The sequence below is a fragment of the Schistocerca piceifrons genome, chromosome 1 (genome assembly GCF_021461385.2).
Source record: "Schistocerca piceifrons isolate TAMUIC-IGC-003096 chromosome 1, iqSchPice1.1, whole genome shotgun sequence".
In the NCBI taxonomy this organism is placed as follows: domain Eukaryota; kingdom Metazoa; phylum Arthropoda; class Insecta; order Orthoptera; family Acrididae; genus Schistocerca; species Schistocerca piceifrons.
In genome coordinates this window covers 801986557-802005621 of record NC_060138.1, presented here as the reverse complement: position 1 = coordinate 802005621, position 19065 = coordinate 801986557, and the positions used below count along the sequence as shown (strand labels likewise).

The following is a 19065-nucleotide window of genomic DNA, read 5'->3' as shown; positions in this document are numbered from 1 at the left end:
TAGAGCGACGATATCCAAATGATAAATAGCTAGTATTTTCTCATAACTCCCTGTACCACGGTCGCTGCCAGCATAGGTCATCTAACTACACACTACCCACGTGCAACTTAGCGCCTTTACAATGTGATTGTCGTACCCTCCCGCGTCAAACCAGTAAGTACATGTGTAGTAGACATGGCCACTGTTTCTATGTTTCGATACAGTGCATCGATACGTGGAACTGTTTCAGTGTTTCGGAACGGCTACGGTTCACTGTTTCGAAACAGTGGTGTTTCATTCCGCTCCTGTCTCGGATAACTGGACCAGATTCTATCTCGAGCCAGACACAGAAACTGTATCGTTGTTTCAAAATAAGGCAGTAACATCTGCTTTATAAACACTAACCAAACAATAAAACAACGCATACTATTCACATTCAAAATAATAAATATGCGAAAATCATTCAGTTAAATTACACTTTTTGATAACATACGCTTCTCTGTTGATGTACAGTAATCATATTAAGAAACGTATGTAAGCCTACAACATTTTGAATAAAAAAAAGGCGTAGAGTGACAGTTATTACACATATACATAAATTTGATGTAGGTATAATTGCAAGCAATCTGTTTGACATATCACTGATAGTGTTGTAAGTAGGCTGTTTATGTTTTCTCTATGTAAGTAGGCTGTTTAGGTTTTTTTATTGGTAACGCCACCTCTGTATGAAAATCACTGGCTGTGCTGTGTGCAGTCTGTGGCTGCTTTGCATTGTTGTAATACTCGCCATTGTAGTGTTAGGCAGCTGGCTGTGAACAGCGCGTAGCGTTGCGCAGTTGGAGGTGAGCCGCCAGCAGTGGTGGATGTGGGGAGAGAGATGGCGGAGATTTGTAATTTGTCATGAACTGCTATATTTATATATGATGATATCAAGGTAAATACATTGTTTGTTCTCTATTAATATCTTTCATTTGCTAACTATCCCTATCAGTAGTTAGTGCCTTCCATAGTTTGAATCTTTTATTTAGCTGGCAGTAGTGGCGCTCGCTGTATTGTAGCAGCTTGAGCAGCGAAGATTTTTGTGAGGTAAGTGATTTGTGAAAGGTATAGTTTAATGTTAGTCAGGGCCATTCTTTTGTAGGGAATTTTGAAAGTCAGATTGCGTTGCGCTAACAAAATATTGTGTGTCAGTTTAAGCACAGTCATGTATAATTGTTCAAAGGGGACGTTTCATATGTCGACCCTCAGCCTAGGATACCTCACTGGAATCTTCTGATTTTTTTCTTGTAGTTTGTGTATTTAGTGTAGCTTTTGTTTATTGCTAGCGCGTAATTGTAGAGAGAATCTCCTTTGTAGTTGCAGTCTTTCATTGTTGTACTGTAAAACAGTTGTGGCATGCATATAGATTTGCACCAAGTATTTCGCAGCTGTAATTAACTAGATATTATTTTCAGTGTTATGTTAATGTGTTCTCTTATTTTTGCTCTTCAAATTGTGTTTTTCTGTGTTGTCGTGTGAAATACTGTGACAATAATGGCGTGTGAAAAACGTAATCCTAGGCTCCAAAGTAAACTGAGAAATGACAGTGAAGACGAAGGCAGTGTGTTAGCGCCGCAGAGTAATGAATTAACTGATGTTCAAAGTAGTAATTTGGTAATTGCGCATAGGGAAATGGAGCGGGCAGCAAACAATGGTGTAGACAGTGAAACATGTAGAGAACAGGGAAGCATTATCGATCGATCGGTCGGCAACAGCTCGCCTCAGGAATCCGAAATGACAGGAAACAATCTCGCAAATACTGTAGATTCAGGTTTTGGATCCTCACCGTTTTCTCAAATAAGTCAAGACACATTTTCTGCTTGTCAAAATGTGAATGTTGCCGGTGCAAACGCACTGCCGAACAGCGTAGAGAAACAGATTCCAGACACTAATACATTATTATTGCAATTAATGCAACAAATGGAACAAAATCAGAGACAAACACAGCAACAGTTAGACACAGTGGAACAAAATCAGAGACAAACACAGCAAAAGCTTCAAAAGTTAGACACAGTGGAACAAAATCTTAAAAAGTTAGACTCATTGGAGCAAACTCTTGAACAAACACGTGAAGATTTAACTACTGAGTTACATAACATTGAATCTAAATGTCAAAAAGTGTGTAATGACGTAAAAACACAAATTTGTGAGCATTTTCAGCTTATTTTTTCGCGGCATGAAAATGCATTACAGAATCACGAAGCAGCCATAAAAGAACTGCAAACTATTGTTCATGAAAATCATGAGACCTTACAAACTAAAATGGACTCAGTTGCATCTACCGATTCGGTTACGCAACTTGCAAAAACTCAGGAAAACTTAAGGGACACAGTAGATACTCTGAAAATTGGTTCAGAAAGACACATGGAGGAAATTAGTTCATTATCAGAGAAAGTAGCCGAACTTTCGGATCAGGTCACTAACTTATCTACGAAGGTAGATGATAATCTGAATGACACAAAACCGGTAGTCTTTAATGACACAGAAGAGTGCGAACAAATTAGGAAACTGAAACAAAATCTGAATCAAATTAATACGCAACACCAAAGAGAAATCCGGGAAGTACAAGAACAGCTGACACAGGTAATACAAGAATTACGTATTTCAGAGGACACTCGCGCTCCAACACGGGAAGAGGAACTTAGAAATACGCAAAAGCCACAAAATAATAACACAGGGCATTTCGGTAATTATGAAAGAAATTGGCAAGGTACACCGAATTTTGAGATGGAACCGCCGACACGACGTAACAATGACCGATATGCTACTCGCCGACACGATGATTTTGACTATAAGCTGTTCATTACTACACGTAAATTCAAAACGTTTAAGAATTCTGCCAACGACATTCACCCACAAGCGTGGCTCCATCAATTCTCTCATTGTTTCCCTCCCAACTGGTCATTGGAGCACAGGTTAGAATTTATGTGTGGCTACTTAGAGAATGAACCAGGTGTAAGAATGCGATCGGTCATTCACGATTGTCACAGTGAAGGAGATTTTTATCATGCCTTCCTCTCAGCGTATTGGTCTCAAGCTACACAAGACCGTGTAAAACATAGCATCATGATGATGAAACACTTTGAACAATCTGAATTTTCCAGTCTTGTCAAATATTTTGAAGACATGTTGCATAAGAATCAATATCTATCAAACCCATACAGCCCCTCAGAACTCATCCGTATTTGCTTACTCAAATTGCCTGAACATTTACGACATATTATTTTAGCAGGACGCTGCAAAGATGACATTGAAGCATTTCAGGGTCTGTTACAAGAATTAGAAATTGACACTGACAATCGCGGAACGCGAAACCAGGAACACAACAATTACAGGTCACATCCGTCACAATTCCACGATGAAAGAAATAATAACTGGACACGACAAGGCTATTCTCACAACACATATCGTGACCAAAACAGACACCACCCATATGACAACCACTGGCAGAGTAATAATAGTTACAGAGAAAGATCGCATTTCCGTAGTAATGAATATGACAAAGATTACCATAGAAACAGACAATATGGGAACAAAAACAATTCTTATCAAGGGAGACAGAATAACTACAGACGCAACAGTTCTGCGCGCAGTTACGATTCAGGGAGAAATTCTCCACCACATGACCGACACGAAAGAAACTGTGTAAACTACCGACAAAACGACAGACCTGAATTCCATCAGAACTGGCGGGACTCTAACAGAGCTGGGCCCTCTCGGCAAGGCGAATTTGTAGAAGTTAGGTCTCCTAATCCCAATAACGGCGCGCGCCAACAAAGAGACAGACAATGACTCGCACAGCAGGCAGCTGCGTGCGGCCGCTGGCTCAGGGAAAAATAACAAAGACGCTAGCCTTGAGAAAAGATTTAGCATTCTTTACCGATGTAAACAACATGATAATTGCTTTGAAGTTGAAAGTCTGCATACTAGGAAGAGTAAAGGATTGCACCACACTTCACATGTAAAACCGCTTACTGAGAGATAATCTGCTTTTTAACTTTGTCTTTGCCATAAAACGTTTCACTTCACGTTACTAGTATGCTTTAGAAACTGTTACCATGCAACAATGTTTGAAGTTCAATATCCAGCCAAGAACCAAGAGAAATTATTTAAACAGAAATTACGAATGCATTGTTATTGCGAACAGACGACACAGTGTTATTGTGTGTGTACATTCTTGCTTGTTTGTTGCACGATTACGTAACGACTATAAGGCTCACATACTTAGAACATTTACCAGTACTGCTAATGAGACTTTAATGCAACATTTTGGTTTATTTGAAAATACATTCTGAATTTAAAGTGCTTTCTGAGAGATACCAGATGACACAGAGGTTAGTTTATGTGACAGCTACACGATTTTTATCACGACGCTACTAATGAGTGACAATTTACAATGTTGCTTTTGCGGTGTATCTGTTTTATATCTGCACAGTTTTCTGAATTCTTCTGGAAATCAAAACATGTTTTATTAGTAACTTTTGTGGTATAGCTACAAGGAGACAGCCTTTTCCATAGCACAACAATACGTTACAGCACAGTACTTCCATCATCACAACTATAAGCGTAATAACTAAGATATCTCTACGCAAAGCATTTCACTTTTGTGTATCATGAGGTAAGTACATTGACTTTAGCAGAACTTTGCTTACAGAGGACGATAACTACGACAGTTCCACAGAATTATCTTACAGCAAGACGCGCAGTTAGCGCTACAGGACACGCATTTGAGTGATTAATCTTATACTTAAAACACTTATTTTCAAAGATTTTTTAATTACAAAGAAAGTTTTCCGTGATACATTTCATTCCATTGCTGTAATTTGTAACACCTGAGGGTATAATTACATTTATCCTCAGGGGGGTACACGCTTACTTTGTGTACCATGTGTGTGGCAACCACAAGGAACCCTAGCTAATATGGTATTTGCTTATACAACTTTACACATCGGTACCATATTTCCCTAACACACAAATTACACAGCTATCTGATCATTTAACTGAGACAGACAAACGTTTTTACTACATCAGTGACAGATGTTTACGTAATTACACAGTTGGATAACTTCACACTTACGAAATTATATTTTGTCTGTACTTTGAGAAATGCTCACATTTGTCGGAACCATTGTGATACTATGAGAGATTTGAATGATATATTTGGTAAGGGAGCATGATTTTAAAGTACGTTTGAGGTAGATGACACTATTGAAATGAGCAGAGAATTTTTTTTACGTTTTGAAATTATTGGAGGAAGTTACGACGATTTTAAGATTTGACTGAAGTGTTATTATTATTACGACGACGATGTGTACTATGCTGTTGAGGTATGTTTATGATAAATAAGCTGATGCTATATGAGGAATCTGATTATGCTATGTATTTATTATGATGAAATATTGAAGTGCCGTCGCAAGATTGACGTGTCGACGAATATATATATGTGTAATAAGGTAAGGAATAAGGAGTAGGGATTAGGGACTCTGATTTATGAAAAGGTTGTTGGAAACCAAGAATCGTACTTTAAGAGTTATGAAATGTGTGTGTATATGCATGAATGTATCACAATGCCACTGAAAATTTTTTTGGACACTGTTATATTTATAGGGTTTTGTTTCTACAGATTTGCAACGCTAATTCTTGACCTGTGAAATATTTTTATATGAGACGACCACGGTAGCAGAATCTCCTGTCGTAAATATTTCCGTACGAAAGTTAAGTGACCACCTGCACGTAATGCGTCGCGGGCACCCAGCTGTGTCAGACGCCTGGAGAAAAAGCCATTATTGCGAGTCCTTTTCAGCGGCACAGGTAGCACAAAAAAAAGGGGATGCCATTATCCTTGGAAATATTCTTACATCTGCAAACCTGATAATGACAAGTGTCTTTCTACGAGAATTGAGAGCTACTGACTTACGAAATGCCACATAGCTATTGAATGATGTTTTTATGCTTTGGTTTGCGTAATTGCTTATTTCATTTGATATCTGGTTTCCAGCTGTGTTGCAGCATTGCTTTTATAAAATGAAATGCATTTGCTAATGTGAACACTTTCTGTCAACAGATCTATTAAATAATTATTTTATGATCCACATTCTTTAAAAAAGGAGCACTTGGAAAGGAAAGAACAATAAGAAGGAACTAGTAACTGCATTCATAATTTTCTTTTCAAGTAATTGGTAACTTTTTGGTAGAATAACTTCTTGTGGTGCACCACTTTAATTACATAGACATTAAGATGATACATTTCCCTTATCTGCATTGTTGTTTAGTGTAATATTTTTTCTGCTTGCGCTATGTCATGTTTAGGTATAAGTTGCTGCTGTTTGCCAGGCATAGTGTTATTGAATTTGACTTTTGCTCATTTATGCTGCTAGCTTTGCCAATTTGCATTTTTTGCATTGCTGTTTGTGTTGATTTGTTATGTGATGCTGCATTGCCTCGTCCCTTAGTTTAGCATCTGAGCTCAGTAGATTTAAGTTAGCTTAAGAGGGGGTAGCCTCTAAGAGAATGAGTTGCGATGAATTGGAAGAAATGCATTGAGAAAACAGGTTTAGGTAGGATTTTCTTGGAAATAAATAATGAGGTAAGAAATATGTGAAATAAATACAGAAAGCATGCTTAGATAGAATTTTTTTGGTGGAAACAAAGGATGAAATAAGAGGAAAGATATATGAAGTTTTGGGTTGGACTGCAGTACCACATGTTACACTGAAAACGAACCCTGTCCTTTCCTATTGGTGTTATCCCACTATGTGTTTATGTACCCTTGAGTATTTGTTTTCTTCCTGTCTCTGTGTAGTGTTTCATAGAATTTTTTTCTCTTCTAATACTAAGCTATATTCACTATGAGGAGGAATACTGTTATCCTCAAATATAAGTTGCATTAATAATATGTTATTTTCTTTGTAAAGTTGTTTACAATTCTGTTCTGTTTCAATGTTCATGTGTGAAATTAATGTTTCGAAAACTATTCTCATTATTTTATGTATGTACTTATGTCACTATTTTTGTAACACTGATGTATATGTTTATTTCTATTCTTTTGTAAAGCCTGTACTACAAATGTTATCTGTATTATTATGTTTTAATGATGTATTTTGTACCTTTGTAATTGTATTCTTATGTTATAAAATTGTAATTGTCACCAGTTCATGACATTATTAACTTGTTAGTTACATTTCACTGCACACGTTTCTGTTGGTCATAGTATGTGGACAATATGTGAGAAGTAGGGACTGTTAGTGTTTGCACGTGTGTTAATAACTCAGCAAGGGACTGGATAACAGCATTGCTGGTTCTAAGGACAATTTCAAAAACTTTGTGAGTGCACAAGTGGTGGTTTATGGACTTGCTATATTATCCGCAAGACTCTTCAATGGTGATTATGCACCTGCACAGTCACAACAGATGGCTGCTGGCCATCTCTTCAAGGACTACAGTGGGTCTACATCTTTGATGATCCATCAATACCATTATTTCTACAAGGACTGCAGTGGGTCTGCACCTCTGGTGGCCCACCAATATCGTAATCTCTACCAGGACTACGGTGGGTCTGCTCTGTGATGACATACCTACCAATACTCTTCAAAACGTCGACTGACTCTGCTGTGGGTTTACTCTGTTGTGGCCCATTACCTGTCTGCATGTCGAGTCAGCACTGTCTTTCCGTTGGAAGGACAACACTACTTCTTCAAGACTGCATGGAAATCCACTACTTCCATGTGCATTTTCTTCTACTGCTCAGACTTTGAGAAAAACACTATTTTACTGTGATGAACAATGTGGACTGTCTTTATGGACTGTGACAAAATTTTAGCTTTTGACCAACGTTGTATCAATAAGTGTGTGCATTTGATATCTTTGTTATTGTAATTATAAAAAATTTTAACAAATATGTATTGGCCACTGCCCAAAAATATTTTGTAAAAATTTTTGTGGGGAGCATGGGGGCTATGTAAGTAGGCTGTTTATGTTTTCTCTATGTAAGTAGGCTGTTTAGGTTTTTTTATTGGTAACGCCACCTCTGTATGAAAATCACTGGCTGTGCTGTGTGCAGTCTGTGGCTGCTTTGCATTGTTGTAATACTCGCCATTGTAGTGTTAGGCAGCTGGCTGTGAACAGCGCGTAGCGTTGCGCAGTTGGAGGTGAGCCGCCAGCAGTGGTGGATGTGGGGAGAGGGATGGCGGAGATTTGTAATTTGTCATGAACTGCTATATTTATATATGATGATATCAAGGTAAATACATTGTTTGTTCTCTATTAATATCTTTCATTTGCTAACTATCCCTATCAGTAGTTAGTGCCTTCCATAGTTTGAATCTTTTATTTAGCTGGCAGTAGTGGCGCTCGCTGTATTGTAGCAGCTTGAGCAGCGAAGATTTTTGTGAGGTAAGTGATTTGTGAAAGGTATAGTTTAATGTTAGTCAGGGCCATTCTTTTGTAGGGAATTTTGAAAGTCAGATTGCGTTGCGCTAACAAAATATTGTGTGTCAGTTTAAGCACAGTCATGTATAATTGTTCAAAGGGGACGTTTCAGTGTAATGGTGAACGGGAAGGACTAGAAAGCATGGTGAATTTATAGTAACGGTTCGAAACACCTTGAAAGACAAAGTTTTTTTCTGTTATATTTTGTTATTTATTCGAATTATTTGGCGTTATTTGTGAGTCTATAGTCACTGTGCCTATTATTCTTAATGATTCCCTTTGTCTGCATGGAAATTAGCAGGATGGGTATATTACCCATACTAACTGAATGTGGGAATCCCAGTAGCATATCTGTTGTTTCTGCAGTTTGCTCCCACCTCCAGTTCCGTTCGTGGTGACGCTCTATCTTCAGCTATGGCTGTCCTCAGCCAATGGAAAAGTATAAAAATCACACGACACGAAAGCAGCACATTTGCTGCAGGGAATACGAAACTGTCAAGACACCTAAGTGATAGTTTCATACTTTCTGCGACATGATTAGCGCTTCCGCACCTCATTTGTGTTTATATGGACATTCAAGATGATAAAATGTGTAGGTTTATTAGATTACAAAACACCAACTGTTTCACTGTTTCGAAACAGCATATCGAAACATTACATTGTACTGTTTCATTTGTTTCGAAACAGTTACGTGTTTCAGTTTGCCCATCTCTAATGTGTAGTGCTAACACTGTCTCACAAACACACGGCTGTCCACCCCCACACCCTTCAGCTGCCCGAGTGCTCGGAGTCGATGGGTGGAGCTAGATTCCTCCGCTCTCCCCCCGCCCCCCCCCCCCCCTCCCCGGTCCCCCTCCTTGAGAATTCAATCCCGACTTTGCAAAAATAAACGTACACCAAAAGAATTATAATTTCGTAAGTGCTGACATTTTAATAACAAGGCCATTATCAGCAGCTAACAGCAAAAAAATTTCTTCTCAGGTATTCACTCAATTTCACACAACACACGTACCACAGTTTGCAAGACAATTGCTGCAGTACTGAGGCGCCGTTCTTTTGGCCTATTTAAGACAAGTTTTCTCACTGTAAGTAATGTGAATAAATCTTTTTTTCATACGCTGGTAAAAAGTAGAAAGTCTTTTGACCAGAAAACGTAAGAACAGGTTAAGTACGAACCTAGTGATCTGTTCTCTTACCAAAATCAAACCGGTGACTGCTTGGTACTCGATTCACGAGCAGATCTTTTTTCTTTTTTGTCACATTTAACTGAAATTTTCATGCGTTAGGTGCTCAGTTCCATTTTGGATTAGACAAAAATATTTTTTATTCCTAAGATTTCGTTCGGACATTACGTTCACCAATTTTCAATAACATAACAAGAAAGTTTCCTGTTCGTGTAAAATTAGATTACGTTATCACAAAATGCGTTTTCGTAAACTTTCCATACATTACCTTAAAATTGTTGCAATAAATAGAATTAAAATGACAACATTGTGCAGTTCTTCCAAGAAACACTCATGTCACTACCATCTTTGTACCGAATGAGTAAAATAAAACTGGAGAGGAATACCCTCCTTACATCGTATTCCCCGGTGTAGATAATGTAAGCTGGGTTGCCTTTCTTAAGGTCCATGAAATATGGGGGGGGGGGGGGGGGGGGGCTACTGGGGAAGTTAGTTCCGATCGATCGCGAAAAGGAAACCACCGTGAAAATCAATGCTGTTTTATTTGCGATAGTTAGCTATACCTTACAGCTACTTCTCTACATAGCTGCCGCTCTGACATACACGTTTATCGTAGCGCTGTACCAACTTTCCAATAACCTCCTCATGGAAGGCAGCCGTCTGTGCTTTCCGCCGATTCTCTAAACATCTTCTGCACCTCGTTGTCTGTGCCAAAATGCTGTCTTCACAGCCAGCGCTTCATGTGAGCGTTTCCTATCGGAAACTGCATGGCATCAGGCGAAATCTCTCAGCAGGCCCTCATATTTGGCCTGGAGCCACTATTTTCTAGGCATATTTACGTGTTCACTGTGCGTTCGGAATTGGAAAGAGCGACCTGCCGCGATCGACAGGTATACTACAGACAACACCCAACACATCTGTGCAAAACTGCATCGCATTTTCACAGTGGTTTCCCTTTCACAAGCGATCGGAACTTACTTTCCTAAAATCCCTCTAATCATCCGGCCATTTTACTGTGCCCACACTGTACCCTGAATAATTTTCGAGACTGAGAGAGTGCATGACGTATAAGATTACGCCTGTGTTCTGTGCAGGACATGGCGACTCTCCTCCATACCTCCAAGTGCTCCTGCCGAAACTTAAAAAACGAGGAATAATACTACATTATGTGGATATCTTAATGTGCTTAGATAATGTCCTAATTAAACTATTTTAGTGTTAGAGGTCTGTTCGTTCATTAATTGTATCGAGAGAATGGGAATGATGACTTGCTCAGATTTCAGTATCTTCCAGAACATCGAGCATTCCACCTTTCTCTACACTACACTACATGTGTATAAGACAGTTCGTTCATGACTAACCTACTGCAGCTGATGCTGGTTGTCAGTCAAATGCGTCGTCAGAGCTGACCTGGAATTGGCCAGGTATTTATGTTCTTTAAATCCGCACAGGTCCTCTTCCCTTTTAACGTTGTGATGGTTTCGTCTACTTTCTACTGTTAGTTCCCGCTTTCCCACTTCAAACAATTCACCAATCTGTTGTCTGTTTCGTGCAGCGTCTGCGCTTGGGTTGTGTGCGGCTTCAGTATTCACGGCTCTCGATTCACGAGCAGATCTTTTTTCTTTTTTGTCACATTTAACCGAAATTTTCATGCGTTAGGTGCTCAGTTTTCCTGTTTGTATTCCCGCTCGCGCAGTACGGGGGGGGGGGGGGGGGGGGAATTTTTTAGGTCCCTTTTCCCCTTTGACACGGAACCTTTGCTTCCTTGACAACATTTGAGTGAGGAAGGCTTCAAATGCTTGAGTGATTTTATTTGTAGGTAACGTCCTGCTCTCTCTTGTAATTTGTTTGTTGGAACTTTAACCGTTCCGAAACCCATCGTGTACACAATAAAATATTGTGGATTAAGCAACTGTCCTGCGATTTCCCCATTTTTCAAAATGGACTTGTACAGCATCGGCTGCTCCGTAAGAAGAACTAGTAATGTCTTATGTTTCTCTTCAAGGCACTTACATAAATTATGAGAGTCGAAAGCTGCGAGTAAATGTTTATTATTCCAACACAATGCTCAAGTATACCAAGAGAGAGTCAGCTATGCTGTTCACCTCAAATACTTCCGGAATCGTTTAAGATATCATATTGCTGACACCTGAGTTTCTCCCGGCTCGTACAGTGTTCGAATAACTTACGTGAATGCAGTCGTGTGACGTCGTCCGACAACCGCCGATATTTCGACAGGAGCGCACCCTGCCATTTTCAAGGTATGGCAGGGCGTGCCCTTGTCGAAATATCGGCGGTGTAGATGACATAACCCGGCTACATTCCCGTAAGTTATTTGAGTATCATATTGCTGTTCCCACCCAAATGAGTCATAAGAAAGCCCTCATTAAACTATGTATTATTTCTTGTCATAGCTATGGTGACTGCAGAGATATCGGTAACAACTTCCCTTTTTCAAACGTAACTCCAGTAATTTCAACTGCTAGTATCGTTGAACTGAAAGAGACAAATTCACCGCATTTAACTCTACGAAATCAAATAAGTAGTTTCTGAGAAAATACGCTATTTAGAACCTGGGAGTTATCTATTTTAAATACAAAATTGTTGCTGTTTAACGGATAAGTTTGTGATTTCACATCAAAATGGAGAAGTACATCTCGTCAGGTAAGGAATAAACAGTGTTGCACTTCCAAGATACCGGTACGAAAGGAGTACAGAGGAAGGTAGCTTTATATTATGATTCTATAATTTACGTGTATCGAGCGCTGGCTACGTTGAACAAAAAATTTTACAAATTAAATGAAATTATTTCACTTCTTGAAGGCAACAGCAGAGCAAACGCAAAGTGAATAGTTGAGTGGTACTGGGCAAATGATCCTGGCAAACGATGTTCAACAAGAATGACAGCTCAGCGGATGTCCAACTAATTCTTTCTGAAAGACATTGGAATATTGTGCAGAAGGTAAAGGGCAAGCTAAGTACGAGCATAGTGAACAAAAAAGATATCCTCACAGCTATTGTCGTACTGCACATATTAGTTCCAGAGAAATGCCGAGTGCCTCTGAAATACATCAGTCCAGTGTTGACATCTTGTGCACAGACAGCTTCTATGCGTCATTTCACGTGCGGGTTAACCAGCAGGGTTTCACTCTGCTCTGAATAGGTTATTTCCTCGAAGAAATCTCTCTACTAATGAAGAAACGTATACAGATCATGGAAAACTGAACGTAAGAAATATGCATTATCATAGGGACTACGTAACTGTAATTCCTTCTTCGTTGAAGAAACCTTTTCGACTAACAGACAAACACAGTTTTTCACCGAAAAGCTACCGACCCTCTTTGAAGTACCACAAAAACACGAACATGTATGTGGTACCAGCACGGTGAGTGCCCGGCTCACTACTCATGTGTGGCCAGGGATGCGCTCACCCAGCCAGCTCTTTCCCAATAGCTAGGTACAACGTCAGAGCGTTATCAGGTGCCCTACACGTTTTCCTTATGGGACGCCAACGCCTTTCCTCTTGGATTAGCTCGAAAGTTAAGTCTATGCGCAAGTTCCAAAAACCAAAGAAGATTGAAACATCTCATTGTTACAGTGTGTGCTACGATATCGAAGGAATCTCTACAGCCTTTCCAAAAGTACTGGCACCGACGGCTGAAAATTCGTATTCCTGCCGCTGCTGAAGTGATGTATGTGTATATCTCGAAATTAATTATTTTACAACCGAAGTTATTATTTAACATTCTTTATATCTCAGTTTCGTCTTTTAAAAAATCCCTTCAGTTTACGACATTCATATATATCTCTTGCCTCTGTCAGAATCAAGAGCGCTTTGCTTTAATTATCAGGTGAATCGTAAGTCCATTGGCGTCCGTTTGATATGTCGTTCAGACCACACGCAGAGCCTCGCCAATTGTGATTAGTGTCAGTCGAACACAACAGATCCCTATCGAAGATGAACTTCGGGATACTACAGAAATCGATTTGATGTTAAATGACAGATAAATTCTAACTTCTAATATTATAATTTCCCCTAAACTACTTATCAGATTTCGTAGACTGAAACGCAGTTGAATTTGTCTGTTTGTATCTGCAATAATTGCAGCAGAAATTGCTGTAGCTACATTTCAGAAAGTGAAGATATCTATATCTTTATTTGAATCTTTGAGATGTATTTTGAAACTTAGAGACTAATAGATTTTTCAGAAGTAACTGCCTACTACAGAAAAAGTATTTTACTAACAGTCCTTTTTCTGTTAGAGTAAGATCGATACAACATGGAGCCTTTGTATGTTGTGCGCCTGTGTTCAGTGGCCCGTGGACAGAGTCTGCGACATAAGGAGATGCACAGTAAACAGTCAGTGTCAACGTGAATTGTCTCCAATAAGCGGGCCTGGCGTCCCAGAAGTGGACGCGCGTAACGCAGGCCACAAATAGCCCGTCGTTCGATTTGTCGCTTTCCAGCAGAGGACAATCCATCAAGCTCATAGATCCATTTTTCAAGACAATTCACTTCCTGCCCACGAGTGGAAGAAACAAAATATGCACTTCTTGTAGATATTTACGCAAAACACAGCGTTACTCACCTGTTAAAGAAACTGCTTCCTCGAAAGCCACGGGCTTCTCCGTTGAGGCATTGTTATGGTTGTTGTGGGTGACTGAAAAACGTAAAGGCAGAGGTTAACACACACTAAAAAGTTTATCTTCAAATATGCTGAGACATGCAAACGCCGGCATATGAATGTTATCGCTGATGCGACGGTTTGAATAACTAAACGTTTGTACGTGCTTTATTAGATATTTTACGTAAAACACTCTCTTACAATTAAATTAACTTATGTACTTAGATATACTTGCATACAAAGTATATGATGCAGTATTTTCGCTCGTCACAACAGAGACAGGTTACTGAATAGACTGTTTCCTCCTTTTCATTTTTAATTTTTTTTTTAATCAAAGGCAAACCAGACACGAAGTTTCATCTCGGAAGGCAATTATCCTCAGAGTCACACAACTGATACCTCAGACACGGATTATAATTTGGCGATGGCATAATACGTGAGCAGGTCAAAAAGACAACAGTAAATTTTGGGAATTCCAGGACACAGTTTTACATTTCCAGTAATGTGATGGTAGCCGTCGCAATACTTTGTCGACAGCAAGGCTGTGAGGTCTAGATTACCATCTGGATAGAAGAAGGATGAGCAAAGTACCTATAGTTACATTATTGTAGGATAACCCCAGCAGTCTCCCATGGCTATTTAAAAGCCCTCCACAATACAATTTCCCTGTTTACTATTCCAACACTCATATGAGGTCCGACTATCTGATGTTTGGTAATGAAGAAGTGCTTGCTCGTATGTGGCCGGATAAAATTCTGGCCCCGAAACGAATTTTAACCACTAGTCTTTGGCTGGTGAGGAGAGAAGCAGTGGTGGAGAAGGTTTTCTGATCAGTAGACCATACATCAATGTCTTGGGTTAATTCTAGAACATATCTGTGGTGCCTTTCGGAATAAGAGCGTGTGACACAGCTGGAGATCCGTCGGCAAGATGGAGACGTTACACTCGTTGGGTCCCTAAATGCTTTCCAATGGACTACGCTGTGCTGACACCGTTGCGTTAATTCCGCAATTAAGAGGAAGAGCCTTATCGCATTCGTCCACGTGATATTGGGAGACATTTGACACATCGTAACTATCTCCATAAGGATCTAGCGCAGACAGGTATGAGGAATTCCCTTCATGTCTCCGACACTCTACGTATCACGTTCCGAGCGACGTGCTGAAGCCGCCTTCTTCTTCTCAACGCGAAATATGGGGCGGTCGTTCATACTTCCTGCCTTCTTTATGCCAGTCTGCTGAAACCCTGACATCTCCTGACAGCTTTAATTTCATCCATGAACTCCTGTCTAGGTCAACATCTCCGCTTCCTTCCTTCCATCATTGCTGCAATAGGAATAGTGAACTGCGATGAAAGGCAAAGTACATGGATAACCACGTTGTTCCTTTTAGCGCTGACAGTTTTGAGTACGCTCCTTGTCTCTCCCTCTCTTCTCAGAATTTCTTCGTTTAAGTGTCATCTCGGCAGACTGCAGATTTTTTTCCTCCTTCCACCGCCTCCAAGTTTCTGCCCCGTACAACTATCCGCTCCAAATGAGGTTACTGAAGAACAGTTTTCTGACAGTCAAGGAGATATTGTTATTCTCCTTGGGCAATTCGAAAATCCACTTTTATAGAATTTCCGAAGGTAGTCACATGTATCAACTTTTCGTCTTCAAGGTGCGCTGCGTTCTGTTTTTGTCTCTTATGCACTTCATGAATTTCGTTTCGCTAATGTTCATCTTCATCTCGCGCTCTATGAAAACTTGATTCATCTGGTAAAATGCCTTCTGTTGCCACTCTTCATTCCTGCCCAAAGAGGCAACATCGTAAAAATAAATAAATGTATTACGCAAGTTTAAAATGATTGAAAGACAAACTCCTATTCACACAAATATTTATTTATTCATGTCAGAAGTACCAAACAAACCTGTAGTGAATATATGAGACACGGACAAATCAATCAATTGACAATATATAAATGAAGTTACAGCCGAAGGATATAAAGTGCTACTCAGGTCACAAAGGGAGCTAATCAAATCTTTAAACTATATACACTATTTATGCAAGCCGTAACCAGTATTTGGCTACACTAATAGCATTGTTTTAGCCAGTGCCATTTACAGCCCTTTTCACGAATCAGAACAAAGGAGGAACATCATAAGATAACTGAAAGTTTGTCCGTCCGCAAACTGACACAGTTAGTCGCCATACTGCACGACGCCCCATTTCTTGAGGTTGTTCCTAAACATCGAAATGCCTCTGCCACACAATAAGTGATAAGTTGTCGGGCCTGCTAGTCAGCCGCTAAAGAGCGTGCGCCGCACCTGGAATGTTCGCGCTATCGAACTGAGGTCAGACTACCGGTGTTTCAGGTCTGCCATTAACCTAGAATTCACCTCTCAAACTGTAGGTCCCATTCCCCTGTCGGGTAACCTGGGTAACTTACGGACACGCAAGTAGCCGAAGCGGCACCCAGCTGAAAGACATACAGCAATCACTTGAGCCACACGAAATAATCATCAGCTGTGGTTGCTGCATTTCCTCAAATGCTTAGTGATTCATGCAGAAGTCCTACCACCGCACAGACTCCAGTATGGAGGCTATAGTAATAAGCAGCGCTGGTGTAGAGAAACAACTTAAAGAGATGAAAGCAAATAAGTCGACAGGACCTGATGGAATCCCATTTCGGTTTTACGAAAATGTAGTACACAGCATTTGCCCCTTACACAGCTTGCTTTTATCTCGAATATCTCGCCCAAAGCAAGGCCCCAAGCGACTGGAAAAAAACTCAGGTGACTCCTGTATATAAGAAGACTAAAAGAACGGATCCGCAAAATTAATGACCATTATCCTCAACATCAATTTGCTACAGAATCCTTGAACATTTTCTCAGTTCGAATGTAATTAATTTCCTTGAGAGGGAAAAGTTTCTATCCACAAATCAACACGGTTTTTGAAAACATCGCTCGTGAGAAACTCAGTTTGGCCATTTCTCAGATGAGATCCTGCGAACCGTGGGATGACGGGTAAAGGCGGATGCCACAGTCCTAGATTTCCGTAAGACATTTGACATGGCGCCATACTGCCGACTGCCAACGAAGGTACAAGCATACGCAATAGGCTCCCAGTTATGTGAGTGACTCTAAGACTTCTTAAATAACAGAATCCAGTATGTTGTCGTCGACAGCGAGTGTTCATCAGAGACAAGGGCATCGTCAGGAGTGTCCTACGTAAGTGTGACAGTTTCACTGTTATTTTCTGTACTCACAAATGTTCTGGAGGATAGGGTAAGCAGTGTCTGTGGCAGTTTGCTGATGCTGCGGCGTGTGGGAAGGTGTCGTCGTTGAGTGACTGTAGGAGGATAAAAGATGACTTAGACATAATTTCTAGTTGGTGTGATGAATGGCAGCTAGTTCTAACTGCAGAAAAATGTGAGTTAACATAGATGAGTGGGAAATGTTCGAATACAATATTAGTCGTCTGTTGCTTGACATGTCGAGTAAATATCTAAGTCTAACGTTGCAAAAAATGTGAAATGGAATGAGCGTGTAAGATCTGTGGTAGGGAAGGCGAATAGTCGACTTCGATTTTTTTGGAGAATTTTGGGAAAGTGTGGTCTATCTGTAAAGGAGCGCATATTGATCACTAGTGTAGCCTACTGTTGAGAACTATCGGAGTGTCTGGGATCTGCACCAGGTCGGATTAAAGGAAGGCATCGAAGCAATTCAGAAGCTGGCTGCTAGATTTGTTAGCGGTAGGTTCGAAAAACACGTAAGTATTGCGGAAGTGCTACGGGGACTCAAATGGGAATCAATGAAGGAAAGGCGACGTTCTCTTTGAGGAGCACTACTGAGAAAAACTAGAGAACTGGCATTTGAAGCTGACTGCAGAGCGATTTTACTGTCGCCAACGAACATTTAGCATAAGGACCAGAAAGATAATATTAAAGAGATTAGGGCTCGTACAGAGGCGTATAGATAATCGTTTTTACCACGCTCTGTCTGCAAGTGGAACAGCAAAGGAATCGACTAGTAATGGAGCAGGATACCCTCCGTCACGCACCTTACAGTGGCTTGAGGAGTGTGTATGTAGATGTAGATGTGGCGAAGATCTTTCTTTCCGCATATCATTTGCGACTTGAAAAGAAAAAGGGAGAGCGTGCGGAGGTATATTGGTCTGTACTGGTACACTTTGCACCTTCCATTACACGCAGCATGGTGGTTAGCAGCATGCACAGATGTAAGCCATGGATTGCTGTGTTGAACATGTAGGTTGAAACAAGTCACCGACTCATTGCGAAGACAGACTTTGGTTTGGAGTTTCGGTCCTACAAATCATTACGAGGATTCGTGAATATAACTTTGTGTCAGTCACTAGAACTGCTTAATGGGATTGGAAGGCTTAACCAGACCTGTTTGCTGTGTGAAGTATTTGTATAGGCTAAGCGGAGCGAGCAGCTGCTACTAGCGAGGAGTGGCTTACCTGCAGCGGCGGTCATGTTGGCGTCGGCGCCGGCGTCTTCCGACTGAGGGCCGTGCGGCGCTGCGGCGCGGGGCAATAGCGGCTTGCCGCGACCCCGGCACGTGAGCAGCTGCGTCACGAGTCACGCCTCCGCGGCGCCCAGCCCGCCACGGGAAAACATTTTACCCCCCTCCTCTCGCTCATTGCCCTCTCTGCTTAAGCCACTGTGCGTACTCTCGAGTTCTAGTCAAGGTCGTGAAATTATTTGCCAAAAAGAGTGACTCTACGTTCGTGCATTCTATATTTACTGCTTCCCATGTAGTCCATAAGCCCGTTATGTTGCGAGGCGGAGAGTATCACGGGTTCCCG

General features: G+C 40.6%; 1 protein-coding gene across 1 annotated transcript in view; it reads right to left on the bottom strand.

Moving 5' to 3' along the window:
- The window catches only part of LOC124775238 (synaptic vesicle glycoprotein 2A-like), a 125721-nt gene extending 106976 nt beyond the window's left edge, over nucleotides 1-18745 (bottom strand). The window contains exons 1-2 of the mRNA XM_047250079.1: nucleotides 18718-18745; nucleotides 14219-14290 (exon numbers count right to left, since the gene is read on the bottom strand). Coding sequence (XP_047106035.1) covers nucleotides 14219-14290; nucleotides 18718-18733 — 88 coding nt within the window. The 5' untranslated portion in view covers nucleotides 18734-18745. The remainder of the gene's footprint in view (nucleotides 1-14218; nucleotides 14291-18717) is intronic.
- Between the last annotated feature and the right edge of the window lie 320 nt (nucleotides 18746-19065).